This window comes from Danio rerio, chromosome 24 (assembly GCF_052040795.2).
Source record: "Danio rerio strain M-AB ecotype USA chromosome 24, GRCz13ab, whole genome shotgun sequence".
NCBI classification, from domain to species: domain Eukaryota; kingdom Metazoa; phylum Chordata; class Actinopteri; order Cypriniformes; family Danionidae; genus Danio; species Danio rerio.
In genome coordinates, this window is record NC_141044.1 from 7888602 (window position 1) to 7901315 (window position 12714).

General features: G+C 34.0%; 1 protein-coding gene across 11 annotated transcripts in view; it reads right to left on the reverse strand.

Annotated features, from left to right (window-relative positions):
* Positions 1 to 12307, reverse strand: part of rpgrip1 (RPGR interacting protein 1) — a 30581-nt gene extending 18274 nt beyond the window's left edge. For 2 of the 11 annotated variants that reach the window (XM_087309119.1, XM_087309115.1), the window contains exons 1-13: positions 11752 to 12247; positions 10097 to 10209; positions 9956 to 10012; positions 8496 to 8613; positions 8094 to 8293; positions 6390 to 6495; positions 5452 to 5598; positions 5022 to 5127; positions 4217 to 4240; positions 3647 to 3793; positions 3492 to 3565; positions 1331 to 1542; positions 106 to 212 (exon numbers count right to left, since the gene is read on the reverse strand). In XM_087309119.1, coding sequence (XP_087165245.1) covers positions 106 to 212; positions 1331 to 1542; positions 3492 to 3565; positions 3647 to 3793; positions 4217 to 4240; positions 5022 to 5127; positions 5452 to 5598; positions 6390 to 6495; positions 8094 to 8293; positions 8496 to 8613; positions 9956 to 10012; positions 10097 to 10181 — 1383 coding nt within the window. In that variant the 5' untranslated portion in view covers positions 10182 to 10209; positions 11752 to 12247. Of the gene's footprint in view, positions 1 to 105; positions 213 to 1330; positions 1543 to 3491; positions 3566 to 3646; positions 3794 to 4216; positions 4241 to 5021; positions 5128 to 5451; positions 5599 to 6377; positions 6496 to 8093; positions 8294 to 8495; positions 8614 to 9955; positions 10013 to 10096; positions 10229 to 11751 lie in introns of all 11 variants that reach the window. The other 9 variants (XM_087309121.1, XM_087309117.1, XM_087309124.1 and 6 more) reach the window with 6 other exon arrangements.
* Between the last annotated feature and the right edge of the window lie 407 nt (positions 12308 to 12714).

Sequence of the window (12714 nt, forward strand, 5' to 3'; positions counted from 1 at the left end):
GGAACAAATACAAAACACTTTTCTATCGAATTGAATATACGAGTATCCATATCCATCCGTAAGAGTACCCATTCTCTTTTTCTTTGTGATGTCATTTTATCTTACTTTTGTAACTGAGTCTAATTTCTCTTGCAACAATGTGACTTCCTGTCTGTGTTGCAGCACTTCTCGCTCCAAGCAGTCGTGTTTTTCTCTGAGGAACATAACCATATCTGAAAACAGAAAGTGAGGAGATGTGTGTGCATCAACAGTGAAGAAAATAAACATCAGGTGTGTTTTGTATTGTGACAGTCCAATCTGACTGCGCAACTAATACAGAAATTTGATACTGTATATGGCCATATCCTATATGAACGTGTGCATATTATTATAGTTGATATACATATTTAAACATATACACTTACTGGCCACTTTATTAGGTACACCTGTCCAACTGCTGGCGAATTTCAAAATCAGCCCATCACAAGGCAGCAACTCAATGCATTTAGGCATGTAGACATGGTCAAGATGATCTGCTGCAGTTTCAAGTGAGCATCAGAATGCGGAAGAAAGGCGATTTAAGTGACTTTGAATGTGGCATGGTTGTTAGTGCCAGACGGGCTGCTTGAGTATTTCAGAAACTGCTGATCTACTAGGATTTTCACGCACAACTATATCTAGGGTTTACAAAAAAAGTGTGAATCACCTCAGACTGATTTCTTGAACATGAAAATGAGTTCACTGTACTAAAAAGGCCTCCACAGTCCTCCACCAGATCTCAATCCAATAGAGCAACTTTGGGATGTGGTGAAACGGGAGATTGGATCTTGGATGTGCAGCCGACAAATCTATCATGCTATAGATGCTATAGATGCTATAAATGCTACGATGTCAATATGGACCAAAATCTTTGAGGAATATTTCCAGTACCTTGTTGAATCTATGCCACGGAGGATTAAGGTGGATCTGAAGGCAAAAGTGGGTCCAACCCGGTACTGGTCAAGTGTACCTAATAAAGTGGCCGGTGAGTGTAAGTATAGTTCATTGGTTGAAAAAAATAATAACGAACTCAAGAACTTTTTACGCACTGAGGAAGGCATTGAGCTGACAAGTTTGTGGTTAGATTATGCTCCCTGGTGGAATTGACACAAACTGCTATTACACCTAAACAGTTTACTAATCACTTTGTCCCATGGCGGTGTCCCACGGGGAGGTAGTAGTCATTTTGAACTGTCACTACTGTATGTGAAATCCAAACATGATCTTTTTTAACAGATTTGTGGTCCAGAACTGATGTTGCTATTTAATGTTCTGGCGTTGCAAGACATCACTACAGGTTGGACTACAGTACCTTTATCTCGCTCCTTCTCCTTCTGAACTTGATCAATCTCATGCCTCATCTGTTCTTTCTCCTGCTCCAGTGTTTTCTTTTCACTCCTTGCTTCCTCCAGTCTTTCTTTAAGCCTCTGAAGTTCCTCTCTCCATCCTTCCTCTCTTAACTCTTCCTTTCTTTCCTCTTTTTCTTCATGTTTATCTCTTTGATGGTTCTGGATGGACATAGTGCTGTGGTGGAAACCATTGATATAAATTATTACAAAGCATATAGCTTTTACTCTAGATTTTTTCCAGTTTCAGGTTCACACATTGTTTATTAGTTACTTAATTCATCCAAATCTGGCTCAAGAAGACTGCTATCCTCTGTTTAGCTGTTTATAGATTATAGAATTGTTAAGAATGTAGAATAGCTTATAGAATAGCTGCTGCTATTTCCAAATCTGCTACATTTGCAGAGGATTTATATGAAACTTTATTAACAAAGAACTGGTTTAGTGCTGCTTTATAGCAGAATTTGAACTTATCTTATATTTGATAAACTCTGCATTATTCATTATATTATTTGCCTTGTTATTGCAGTGGATTTGCGTTGAAATAATCAGTATTATGCAGAGTATTATGCAAATAAGAATGACTTGTTTTACAGGATGGGTTTAGGGTAAAAAGACAAAGATTAAAAGCCAGTTTTATAGGTTAAATACAAGGAGGATGGGATAAAACTATATAAATAAGCACAATTTAAAAGTGCAGAAAAAGCTGGCTATTTCTCAAAGCAATGATTCCCCAAAATTATAATTTGCTGTTAATTTATTCACCCTCCAGCTATCCAAGACGTAGGTCATTTTCTTCTAGTAGACTGTAGATACAGTACATTAAACGATTATTTTTATTTTAGATAAAACCCTTCATTTAAAACCCATTAATAAAAAAAATCAAGACAAACAAAAATTAAACTCCTAAATGACACATTAAGATTCTATGAAGCAAAATGAACAGGCTGTGCAAGAAATGGTGCATTATTTAAAACAGGGGTGCTCAACCCCGTTCCTGGAGATCTACCTTCCGGCAGATTTCAGCTCCAACCCACACCTGAACTAATTAATTAGGACCTGAACATTATTAGAAAATTACAGGCAGGTGTGTTTGATCTAGGTTGGAGCTGAAATCTGCAGGCACAGGGTTGGTCATGACATGGGACACATGATCAGGGTCAGGCATTTCTGTGTGGAGCTTGGATGTTCTCTGCATGTTTCTTCTGGGTGATCTGGTTTCCCCCACAGTCCAAAGCAATGTGCCATAGGTGAATTTAATAAACTAAATTGGCCATATTGTATGTGTGTGAATGTGAGTGTGTATGGATGTTTCCCAGTACTGGGTCGCAGCTGGAAAGGCATCCACTGTGTGAAACAAATGCTGGATAAGTTGGTGGTTTATTCCGCTAACTGGTTCTAACTGGACCACTTTGTTTCTGGTTCAAAAAACTGGTTCAATGGTTCATTATTGCAATTTAAGCAATAATAAAGTAAAGTGATTATTGTCAAGTATGGTTAAATATCAAACCCGGAGCCGTGGGCAGCTATTGCAGGGTCCCAGGAGTAATAGGTGCCTTGCTCAAGGCCAATTTAGCTGGGAATCAAAGATGGGCGAGAGTGAAAATAACTCCAGTAATGCTGTCCCATCAGACCCATATCCCATAATTTATGCAAATATTTTCTGACTGGATAATAAGTTTATCTGTGATATTCTAAAATGCACACAAAAATAGTTGGAAGGAAACACATTTGTCAGTGGCTAGTAGTCATTGATTTGAGTTTTCTAATTTAAATATTTAACAAATGTTTGTCACAAAAACACATTGATCCATTTTATAAGACATGTGCTATCCCCCTGGTGGTGTATGGCTTAGTTTTGTGGCAGATTTATGCACTTTTGGAAGCTGCAAAAACGAGCCACTACCCAAGACCATTATACAGGAAGAGCCAGAATAAAATGTAAAACTACTCTATGTTCGTTTGAAAGAAGAAAGTCATATACACTGAGGATGGCTTGAAGGTGATTAAAATATGGGTACTTTTCATTTTGGGGGTGACCTATTCCTTTATAAAGTCCCTTTTGCCTATGTCTGTAAAAAGTATTCCAATCCCAAAGTCTCTGCTTAGACCCTATGAAATACTGACCTCTCCAGAAGGGAGTCATAGCTCTTCTTTAAGAGGTTTCTCTCCCCATCCAGGTCTAAAACCCTCTCCTGAAGCTGTAAAACAGATGATGATAATATAAGACGGCAAACAGGAAAGCCTTCAATAAAAGTCCAAAGGTAAAACTGAATCAGTACCTCCCCCAGAGCCTGCAGTGAAAAAGTGGCAGCACTGAGCTGACCTTCGAGAGTTAGCACTCTTTGCTTCTCCTGTTTCAGCTGCTCACTCAGTTCTTCCACCTTCCCCAGCAGTGCTTCCTGGCTCTCTTTTAAAGACTTCTGGCCCTTCGGTATATTTAAAAATACACACACACACACACACACACACACACACACACACACACACCAATATTCAACGCCATTTATTAATGTTATCAGTGTAATTCTTCTAAACTTCGTGTGCTTGTGTTGAGGTTTTACTGGAACAAGAGTCTATGTAATAATTTGTATGCAGAATAAGATATGTAGCTTAAATTTATGTGAAAAAATAATAATAAATAAATGAAAATGTGGTGTATCTGATGCTTAAATCAATGTACCCTAGTTAAATTAGCATATAGCATGGGTTTTGAAGATTAGAGTGATGTCTATTTAGCGGAGACACATTTATGTGTAAAGGGATCTTCTTCACAAATAATATTACAAAATTTGAAATAGAAAAGTTTAACAAGGCCCTAAAAGAATATAAGATTTTATAGTTAAACTCACCTCCTCCAGCTGATTCTCGTAAGCCTTAAAAAAGTGAAAGAGTAATGAGAATTATATACATCTTTTAATCCAGAAATATGTCACCAACACTTTCCTAGTAAACATTTCTTTTTTTTTATTTCTTTTTTAGGGGTTTTCACCTTTATTGATAGGACAGTGGAGATATAGAGACAGGAAAGCGTGGGGAGCAGAGATAGGGGAAGGATCAGCAAAGGACCTCGAGATGGGAATCGAACTTGGGTCACTGCGAGCACCTCAGTGTCATGTGTCGACGCACTAACCACTAGGCTATTGGTGCTGACCTAGTAAACATATTTCTAAATGGATATATGTAGCATATTTTCTGCCATTAACTTTTTCATAAGTATTTAAAAAGTTAGTCAGCACATATGCTGTAAAGCAATGCTTAATGGTATTTTATACTATTTTTACTTTATACAGTGTACCGAAGTCATTTGAAATAACTTTATTGTTATTATTGGTAGCTTTCTGACATTCATTTCTTTACAAAATGTATAGGAATGCTCTGCCGCCTGCATGATTTAAGATCCTCTGCAGTGAATGTGTGCTGAATGTCCTCCATTTTGATGACCAAAAACTATTACTTCAATTCACTATTATCACTATCCATATCACTATTACACCAAGACTGAGAATGACTCTATGGGTTTTAGTGTCTATGCACACTACAGTGATTTTATCACTAAACCAGTGAAGTCTAAAGCACAAGTCAAACAATAGTTATGTCATTTAAAACTGATCATTTTTACCAATGTTTTTGGTCAGTTTGGGTTTTATAGCTCACCTCCTGAAGACCACCAAACTTTTCCTGAATAACAAGAAGGGCGGCACTCTTTTCAGAGAGCTGCTTCTGCAGTCTGATCACATCTACATTATCTTTTATAATAAGTCTGTAAAGAAAAACAAAAACAAATGTCACATACACACTGTGTTGACGCCATTGAGCAGTATTTGTTGGCGGAATTAAATAAAATCGTGAAGGCAGGTGCTTGATCAAGCCAAACAAAATAGAGACAGAAGTAATGTTTCAACCTGACGTTTTAAACGTTAACACGTTGTGTGATCAAATTGTTTTTTTTTTGTGTGTGTGTGCTAAAGTGGCAGTGTGCTGATTCTGTTTACTTCTGAATTAAAATCATGAGCACAAATGTTAAATGTGACTGAATCAGCAATTTTACAAGTACTGTTCATTCGACTGTAATTAATAAACCTACCTGTGTCCATCCACTTGTTGTTTGCGCAGGTCTTTAACGATACCTTCGATTTCTCTCTCTTTGTCTCTGAGTGTTTCTCTTAGTGACTGAGCAGTCAACTCCAGCTCTGCCACTCTGCCCTGCTGGCTTTCTATGACTGTGGATCTGCTGAGAGAGAAAACATGCAAGAAGACGGTAAAAGCCAGATTCAGATAACGAGCAAGCAAGGTAATACATTGGTTTGGTGATTAATAGGTGTTTTAAACAGCAAATTAATAACATGGAAGCTGACCTACCATATGGATATGGATCATCAAAATGGATTTGAATCATCAAGATGGAGTTGGATCAAATAAGTATATAGTAAAGAAAATAAATAAAATACTGGCTAAGTCTTTTGTGGCTAAAAGCATATGAACATGGCTGAAGTATCTATGAGTATCAGATTGCCATGAGCAGATATAATTCAAATAAGATATCATGATAAATCATAAGAAATGATATAAAATGGTTTCAGTGTTTACACTGTTTTTATTTAATGTAACACTACACGGCTATTTTTCAATCGTTCTTTCTTTCTTCACATCTATGAAGCGTAGCACTACACTGTGTTTTGCAATTATGCAAACATATAAAACAACCAACAAACCTGAGTAATGCAAGTCTGCTCATATGAAGGAGAAAGAAACAGAAAGATCGAGGGCAATGAATAGAAATATTCTTTGCTTTTTTTTATTTAAGCATGACTATATAATGATGATGCTCCATTTTTACTAATATCCTTAGCATTAGTTTAAAGAACTGACATTTAACCACAAAAACAAAAATGCACTTCTTTGAGTATTTTTATAAGATTAGCATTATCACATTCATATCACATCAAGAACATGTTGTGTATTTTTTCAATACAGTATATATATCCATAGTATCTTAAAGCACACATCCACAGGTCAACTTACAATCGGTCCATCTCTCCTCTGGTGTCGTCCAGGGAACTGATGCCACAGCGGGCAGGAGCAGTTTGGGCAGCTCGTCTGACCCCTCCATCACCATCTACACCTCGCCCTAAAAGATAAAAAAAATAAATAAATGTCCAAGGTGCATGTCTAAAAATACACCAGTATTACAAATCTATCAAGTGTAGGCCTATTGCAATAATCAACAAATCAACTTATCACACAATAGATGAAAATAACTGCTATACTTTTTGGTGGACAAATCTGTGGATATATGTGGAATGATTTGGAAAGCATAGTAACAAAAAAACTTAAACATGAAAGTTTTATTTAAGATTTACTTAAACTTTACAACTCAAATCCAATTTGAAAAAACATACAGTAACATATTACTTTACAAAATGTATTGTAAATAAATTATATGAACATTTGAACATTATTCAATAATATTCTTTACACACTTAATAATGTATATTTGCACACATTTACATAAGTAAATAAACAGACACAATGGAGAACTAAATAATCAGTGAATTTTTGTGCACACTGCTATTTTTGTGAGCTCAGAATCGCTCATTGTTTTTACATAAAAATGAATTACAAATCTAATAATGATACTACTACTAATACTAATAATTTAAACATGACATATTAGTTGAGTGAGCGACCTCTGTCAACTTCTGTTGAAAATGTCAGCGAGCTCAGGGAACTAGATTAGAAACAATGCTTACTGACAGCTGAAGAGAAAATACATTTTCACATTTTCCTTAAATCTGCTGACTGTTTGGAACAAGTTATCCAAATTTGACACTGGACCAGAGTTAAAAGTGTTCGTTTTTGGGCAGTAAAATAAATAAGCTTTCAATTGATGTTTGGTTTATTATAGGGCAATATTTGTCAAAAATGTCTGAAAGTCTGGAATAAAAAAATAAAAAAAAAAAAAAAAAAAATATATATATATATATATATATATATATATATATATATATATATATATATATATATATATATATATATATATATATATATATATATATATATATATATAGTAAATAAATAAAAAGAGGGGGAAAAAATCATCTCTAAAGTTGTGTAAATGGTGTATATGCAAACAGACTTTTCATTTTCAGCCTACCAGCCCAAGGGCTTATGGTGAACTGTCTTTCCATTACAAAATTGCTACGTTTAAGATGTGATTTCTTTAAATATCTGTGATCTTCACTGCCTGACAGATATGAAGTGGGTCTCAGACCCATGTTGTTTTGATATATTCACAGCAGGTAATTTACAAAATATCTTCTCGAAACATGATCTTTTCATTTAACACTCTATTGATTTTGTATTATGTAAAAGAAAAATCCATCATTTTGAAAATCTAAGGGTCACAAATCATCCCTGTTTCAAAGCTGCAGCACACCTCCATAAAAGTCACAGTCCAAAATGGCACATTCTCATGTTACAGAATCTTAATAACCTCAACAATCAAAATAATGTGTCCCTTGAAAGTCTTTATCCCTACTTGCATTATTATGCTGTTCAGTGATATAAATGGTCTTACAATGACAATAATATCACTTTCCATAACATATGAATAATAATATAAATAATATGAAATAAAAATGTTTATTGTAACAAGCCTACCATACCTAAAACAATACACAGTGATTTCATAGTAAATCTGTCTTTTTTTGGTAAGTGACTCCTCACCTGTTCGTGGCCTGATATGTGTTCTGACTCCCAGATCTAAGATGTGTTGCTTGGCTAAATTAAGTTTACTCTGCAGAAGCCCCTTCTGACTCTCTAGGGTCGCTACACGAGCCTCTAGCTCTTCAATGGTGTCCTCCAGCTCTCCGTCCCGACCAGAAGCCGATGATCCATGCTTTAACCGCAGCAGTTTAGTTGACAACCTAAACAGCCAAGACAAAAGTTCTTGAGGATTTGTCACACAAACCAATAATAATAATAATAATAATAACAATAATAAAAGTGGCAATTAGGTTTAAACATGACAACATCCAGGTTACATGAATCCACAGGATTGTTTGCTCACGCTGAGGAACTGTCATTAAAATTAGTGACAAAATATATTTTTAAGTTGGTTTGTGTTACCTGCGTAGTTTTTGCTCTTGTGTGCGGCTGTGTTGTTTGAGAAGTGTGTTTTCCTCCTGTAGTCGGTGACACTGGTCCTCCAGCTGCTCGCGTGGTACTCTGAATAATCGCTGACGATCTGTATAAATACAGAGAGACTTATAAAACAGTAATATTGTATAAGTTTTCTAAAAATTGGGCAGAAAAAATGACATTTGTGATATACAGTATAAGAATATATACACTGTAAAAATCTATTAGTTACTTTTTTAATAAAAAGTGAGTAAACATGTTGCCTTAAATGTAGGGTTGGGTACCGAAACCCGGTGCCATTATAGCACTGGTACCTTTGTAACCAGTATGTACCAGATCAAATTAGTCGCCTTTGCAGATCACTAAAGAACACTCTGGCTATTTCTCAATTTCTCAATACAAAACAAATTTTAGTACGAATTTCAGCAAATAAACACCCTTAATGTGTCTATGTATTTATCAAGATTTCATGGTGAATGTTTACTTTCACCATTTCATTTAGGGAAACCGCTTTATTTTTAGAATAAATAAGTTATAACTCTAAACTTTAATATTTAACTGGTTTAAAACTGTGCTTCCCACCTGCTCTTTTTAAAATCAGCCACAAGGACTTCTTAAGCAAGTTTTGCACTTAAGTCTGTATTGACGCATCTTCAATATCAAGAACACATCCGGGAACTTTCACGAGTCCTCCATTCTTGCGGACGTGAGTTTTACAACTGAACTTTGGCAGTCAATGATGATGTTACACAAGGACGCGAGATCTCTGAAGAAAGTGTATTGAGAAACAGCCTATATCATTCACCCAACTACACATCTGCCACCGCATTGAACTATATATCCCGTTATGCACCTCACTTACACACCAGTTCCAGATCAACCCCCCGATTACACACAGCTGAAGCTCATAAAGACTAATTACATAGACTATACAAACACTTACCACACACACACCTCTGGGCTAAGTCTTGTTACCCTGTAGTGAGCATTCTAAGCATCATACTTGTTTTCCCTTCTGTGTTGTTGACTCTTGTTTCTTTGTTTACATTGTTTCACTACGTGCCTTATAGTCGCCTGTGATATTGACCATTATCTGGATTTCCTGGATGCTCCCATGCTGACCTTGCCTGTCTGAAGATTCTTAAATAATCCTGCAACTTTGTATCCAACCCATGTTGTTACCACCAACTTCTAACAATTTATTTTAGTTTGGCTACAGAACAAACCAATAATGTCCATTGACTTGCATAATTAACCTAGTTAATCATTTTTAATCACATTTTAGGGTGAATATTACTATCTTACAAAATTACTTGTGATTGCTGAAATTATGAAAAAAAAAATTATCAATTAATTTCACACAAGGACTAATAAATTTGCATTGGACTGCTTATTTATAATAAGAAATTATCTGGCTTATTAATTGTTTACAATCAGGACATCTTTACCTTTTATTTTGAGCACCTGTGGTTGTCTTCTCCAGCTTCTGGTGTCATGATCTGTGTCTGAAATAAAGCATATCTTCAACTGATCCCTTCATTCAACAACGTATTTGAATAAAACTAACCCTGTCAGTTCTACACACACACCTGCGAGAAGAGTTATCAGTCCAGCTCTCAAGCCCACATCCCTCACCGGGAGATCACCTGCTGTCTCATCCACTGCAAGTGACATTATGACAACAGCTCCACCTAATCACTGCCTGTATAAAGCAAGGGATTCTGAAAGTAATGTCAATAGAGTCAGACAATTTTATGGGATTTTTCATCACACAGATAATGAATAAAAAATTTATTTTCTAAATAAATTAAGAGTATCTTTAAGAGTAAATAAAAAAAATAAAATGTAAAATATAATAATTCAAATTTGAAGCCAACCCATGATCCTCCAATACTTTTTTTAGCCCTCCTGTTAATTTTTTATTCTTCTTCAAATAATTCTCAAGTGCCATTTAATGAAGAGAGTTTGATATGAATTTTAAACATTGCAGTTCTAAAAACTGATTTGTAATTACTTAATAATACATAAAAATACACAAAATAATGTCATAATATTTTACTAGTTAATTTGCAAAATACTAATATTCAGCTTAAAGTGTGTTTTAAAGGCTTAACTAGATTAAAATAATTTTGTTAACAAATATTTATTATGCAAAGATTAATAATAATATATATATATATATATATATATATATATATATATATATATATATATATATATATATATATATATATATATATATGTGTGTGTATATATATATATACATATATATGTGTGTGTGTATATATATATATATATATATATGTGTGTGTATATATGTAAATGTGTGTGTGTGTGTGTGTGTGTGTATATGTATATATATGTATGTATGTATATATATGTATATATATATATATGTATGTATATATATGTGTATGTATATATATATATATATATATATATATATATATATATATATATATATATATATATATATATATATATGTATGTATATATATATATATATATATATATATATATATGTATGTATATATATGTATGTATATATATATATATATATATATATATATATATATATATATATATATATATATATATATATGTATGTATATATATGTATGTATATATATATATATATATATATATATATATATATATATATATATATATATATATATATATATATATATATATATATATATATATAATTGAAGTCAGAATTATTAGCTCGCCAATTTTTTTTTTCTTTTTCAAATATTTTTCAAATGATGTTTAACAGAGCGAGGAAATTTTCACAGTATGTCTAATAATATTTTTTTCTTCTGGAGAATCTCTTTTTTTAAAAGCCATTTTAACATTTTAACAAAAACAAAAAAAAAGTTTCAAATAGATTTATTTAAGGAAAATGAGAGTAAACAATTAAAATTACAATAAAAATACACTAACCTATCCAGTTACCATTAAAAAAAGGCAGAAACAACAACAATAAGGTCACATAAGGGTTAAATATATCATCATCTATTCATATTTAATTAATGTAAGTTAATGGTAATTAAGTTGTTTATTGTTTTGTTCATGTTAACTGCATTAATTGGTGTTAACAAGAAAGAATAATGCATTAGTAAATATTGAACTATAATAAATGCTGTAAAAGTACTGTGCATTATTAGTTCATATTTGTAAATACATTAACAAAAGAAACCTTGTAGTAAAGTGTGACAGAATAAACTATAAAGTCACATACCTGTGCAACAGTGTGTCTTGTGCAAAGCATTGAGCTTTAGCATTGAGTGTTAATCCATCTCTGTGTTTCTCTGTCATTTCTGTTCAGCAGGTCTGTTCAGCCATCATGCCTTTCTTATACACTGCTGTCTTTCTAATATTCAGCTCGTCATCAGCAACATGAACATTTGTTTATGATTCGATGATTAGTTTCTCTCGTTCTTGGAAAGACGCTGCTTCATCAATCCAGCTTTAATCTGCTTAATCTCTTTCTGCTCCTCCTCCACTCTTGTGTTCCTGCCTGTATCAGTTACAAATCCATATGCAAGTATTGAAATTTTCTCCAAGAACAAAAAAATCAAGCAAAAAGTTTAAAATGACTGATATGAGCAGCATATGGCTGGAAAAATTACGTCTGAGGTGATTGGCTGTAGTTATAGTAACAAATAATCTGATTGGCTGTTGTGCTTGTAGTAAAGACATCAACAGGAGGTCAATGGAGAAAATCAGATTAGGATGAAAGGACTTTAGTGTGTGTGTGTGTGTGTGTGTGTGTGTGTGTGTGTGTGTGTGTGTGTGTGTGTGTGTGTGTGTGTATATGCGCGTGTGTGTGCGTTTATGCATGCATACAGTGCATCTGAAAAGTATTCATAGAGCTACATTTTTTTATGTGGAACAATCATAGGGAAAAGCTGATTTGACAGTTGTCCAAAAGACGACCACTTACACCTTGCACAAATTGGGCAAGACCCAAAAGGTCTTTGCAAAAGTGGCTGGCTGTTCAGCATAGGCTATTAATAGTTTGTTAAGGGTAAGAAAAGATGTACAAGTGTACAAGCAAAAGGCATAACCACACCTTGGAGAGAATTGTGAAAAACCCATTGAAAAAATGTGAGTGAGATTCACAAAGAGTGGACTGCAGCTGGAGTCAGTGCTACAAAAACCAATATGCGCAGACGTATGCAAGACATTGGTTTCAGCTGCC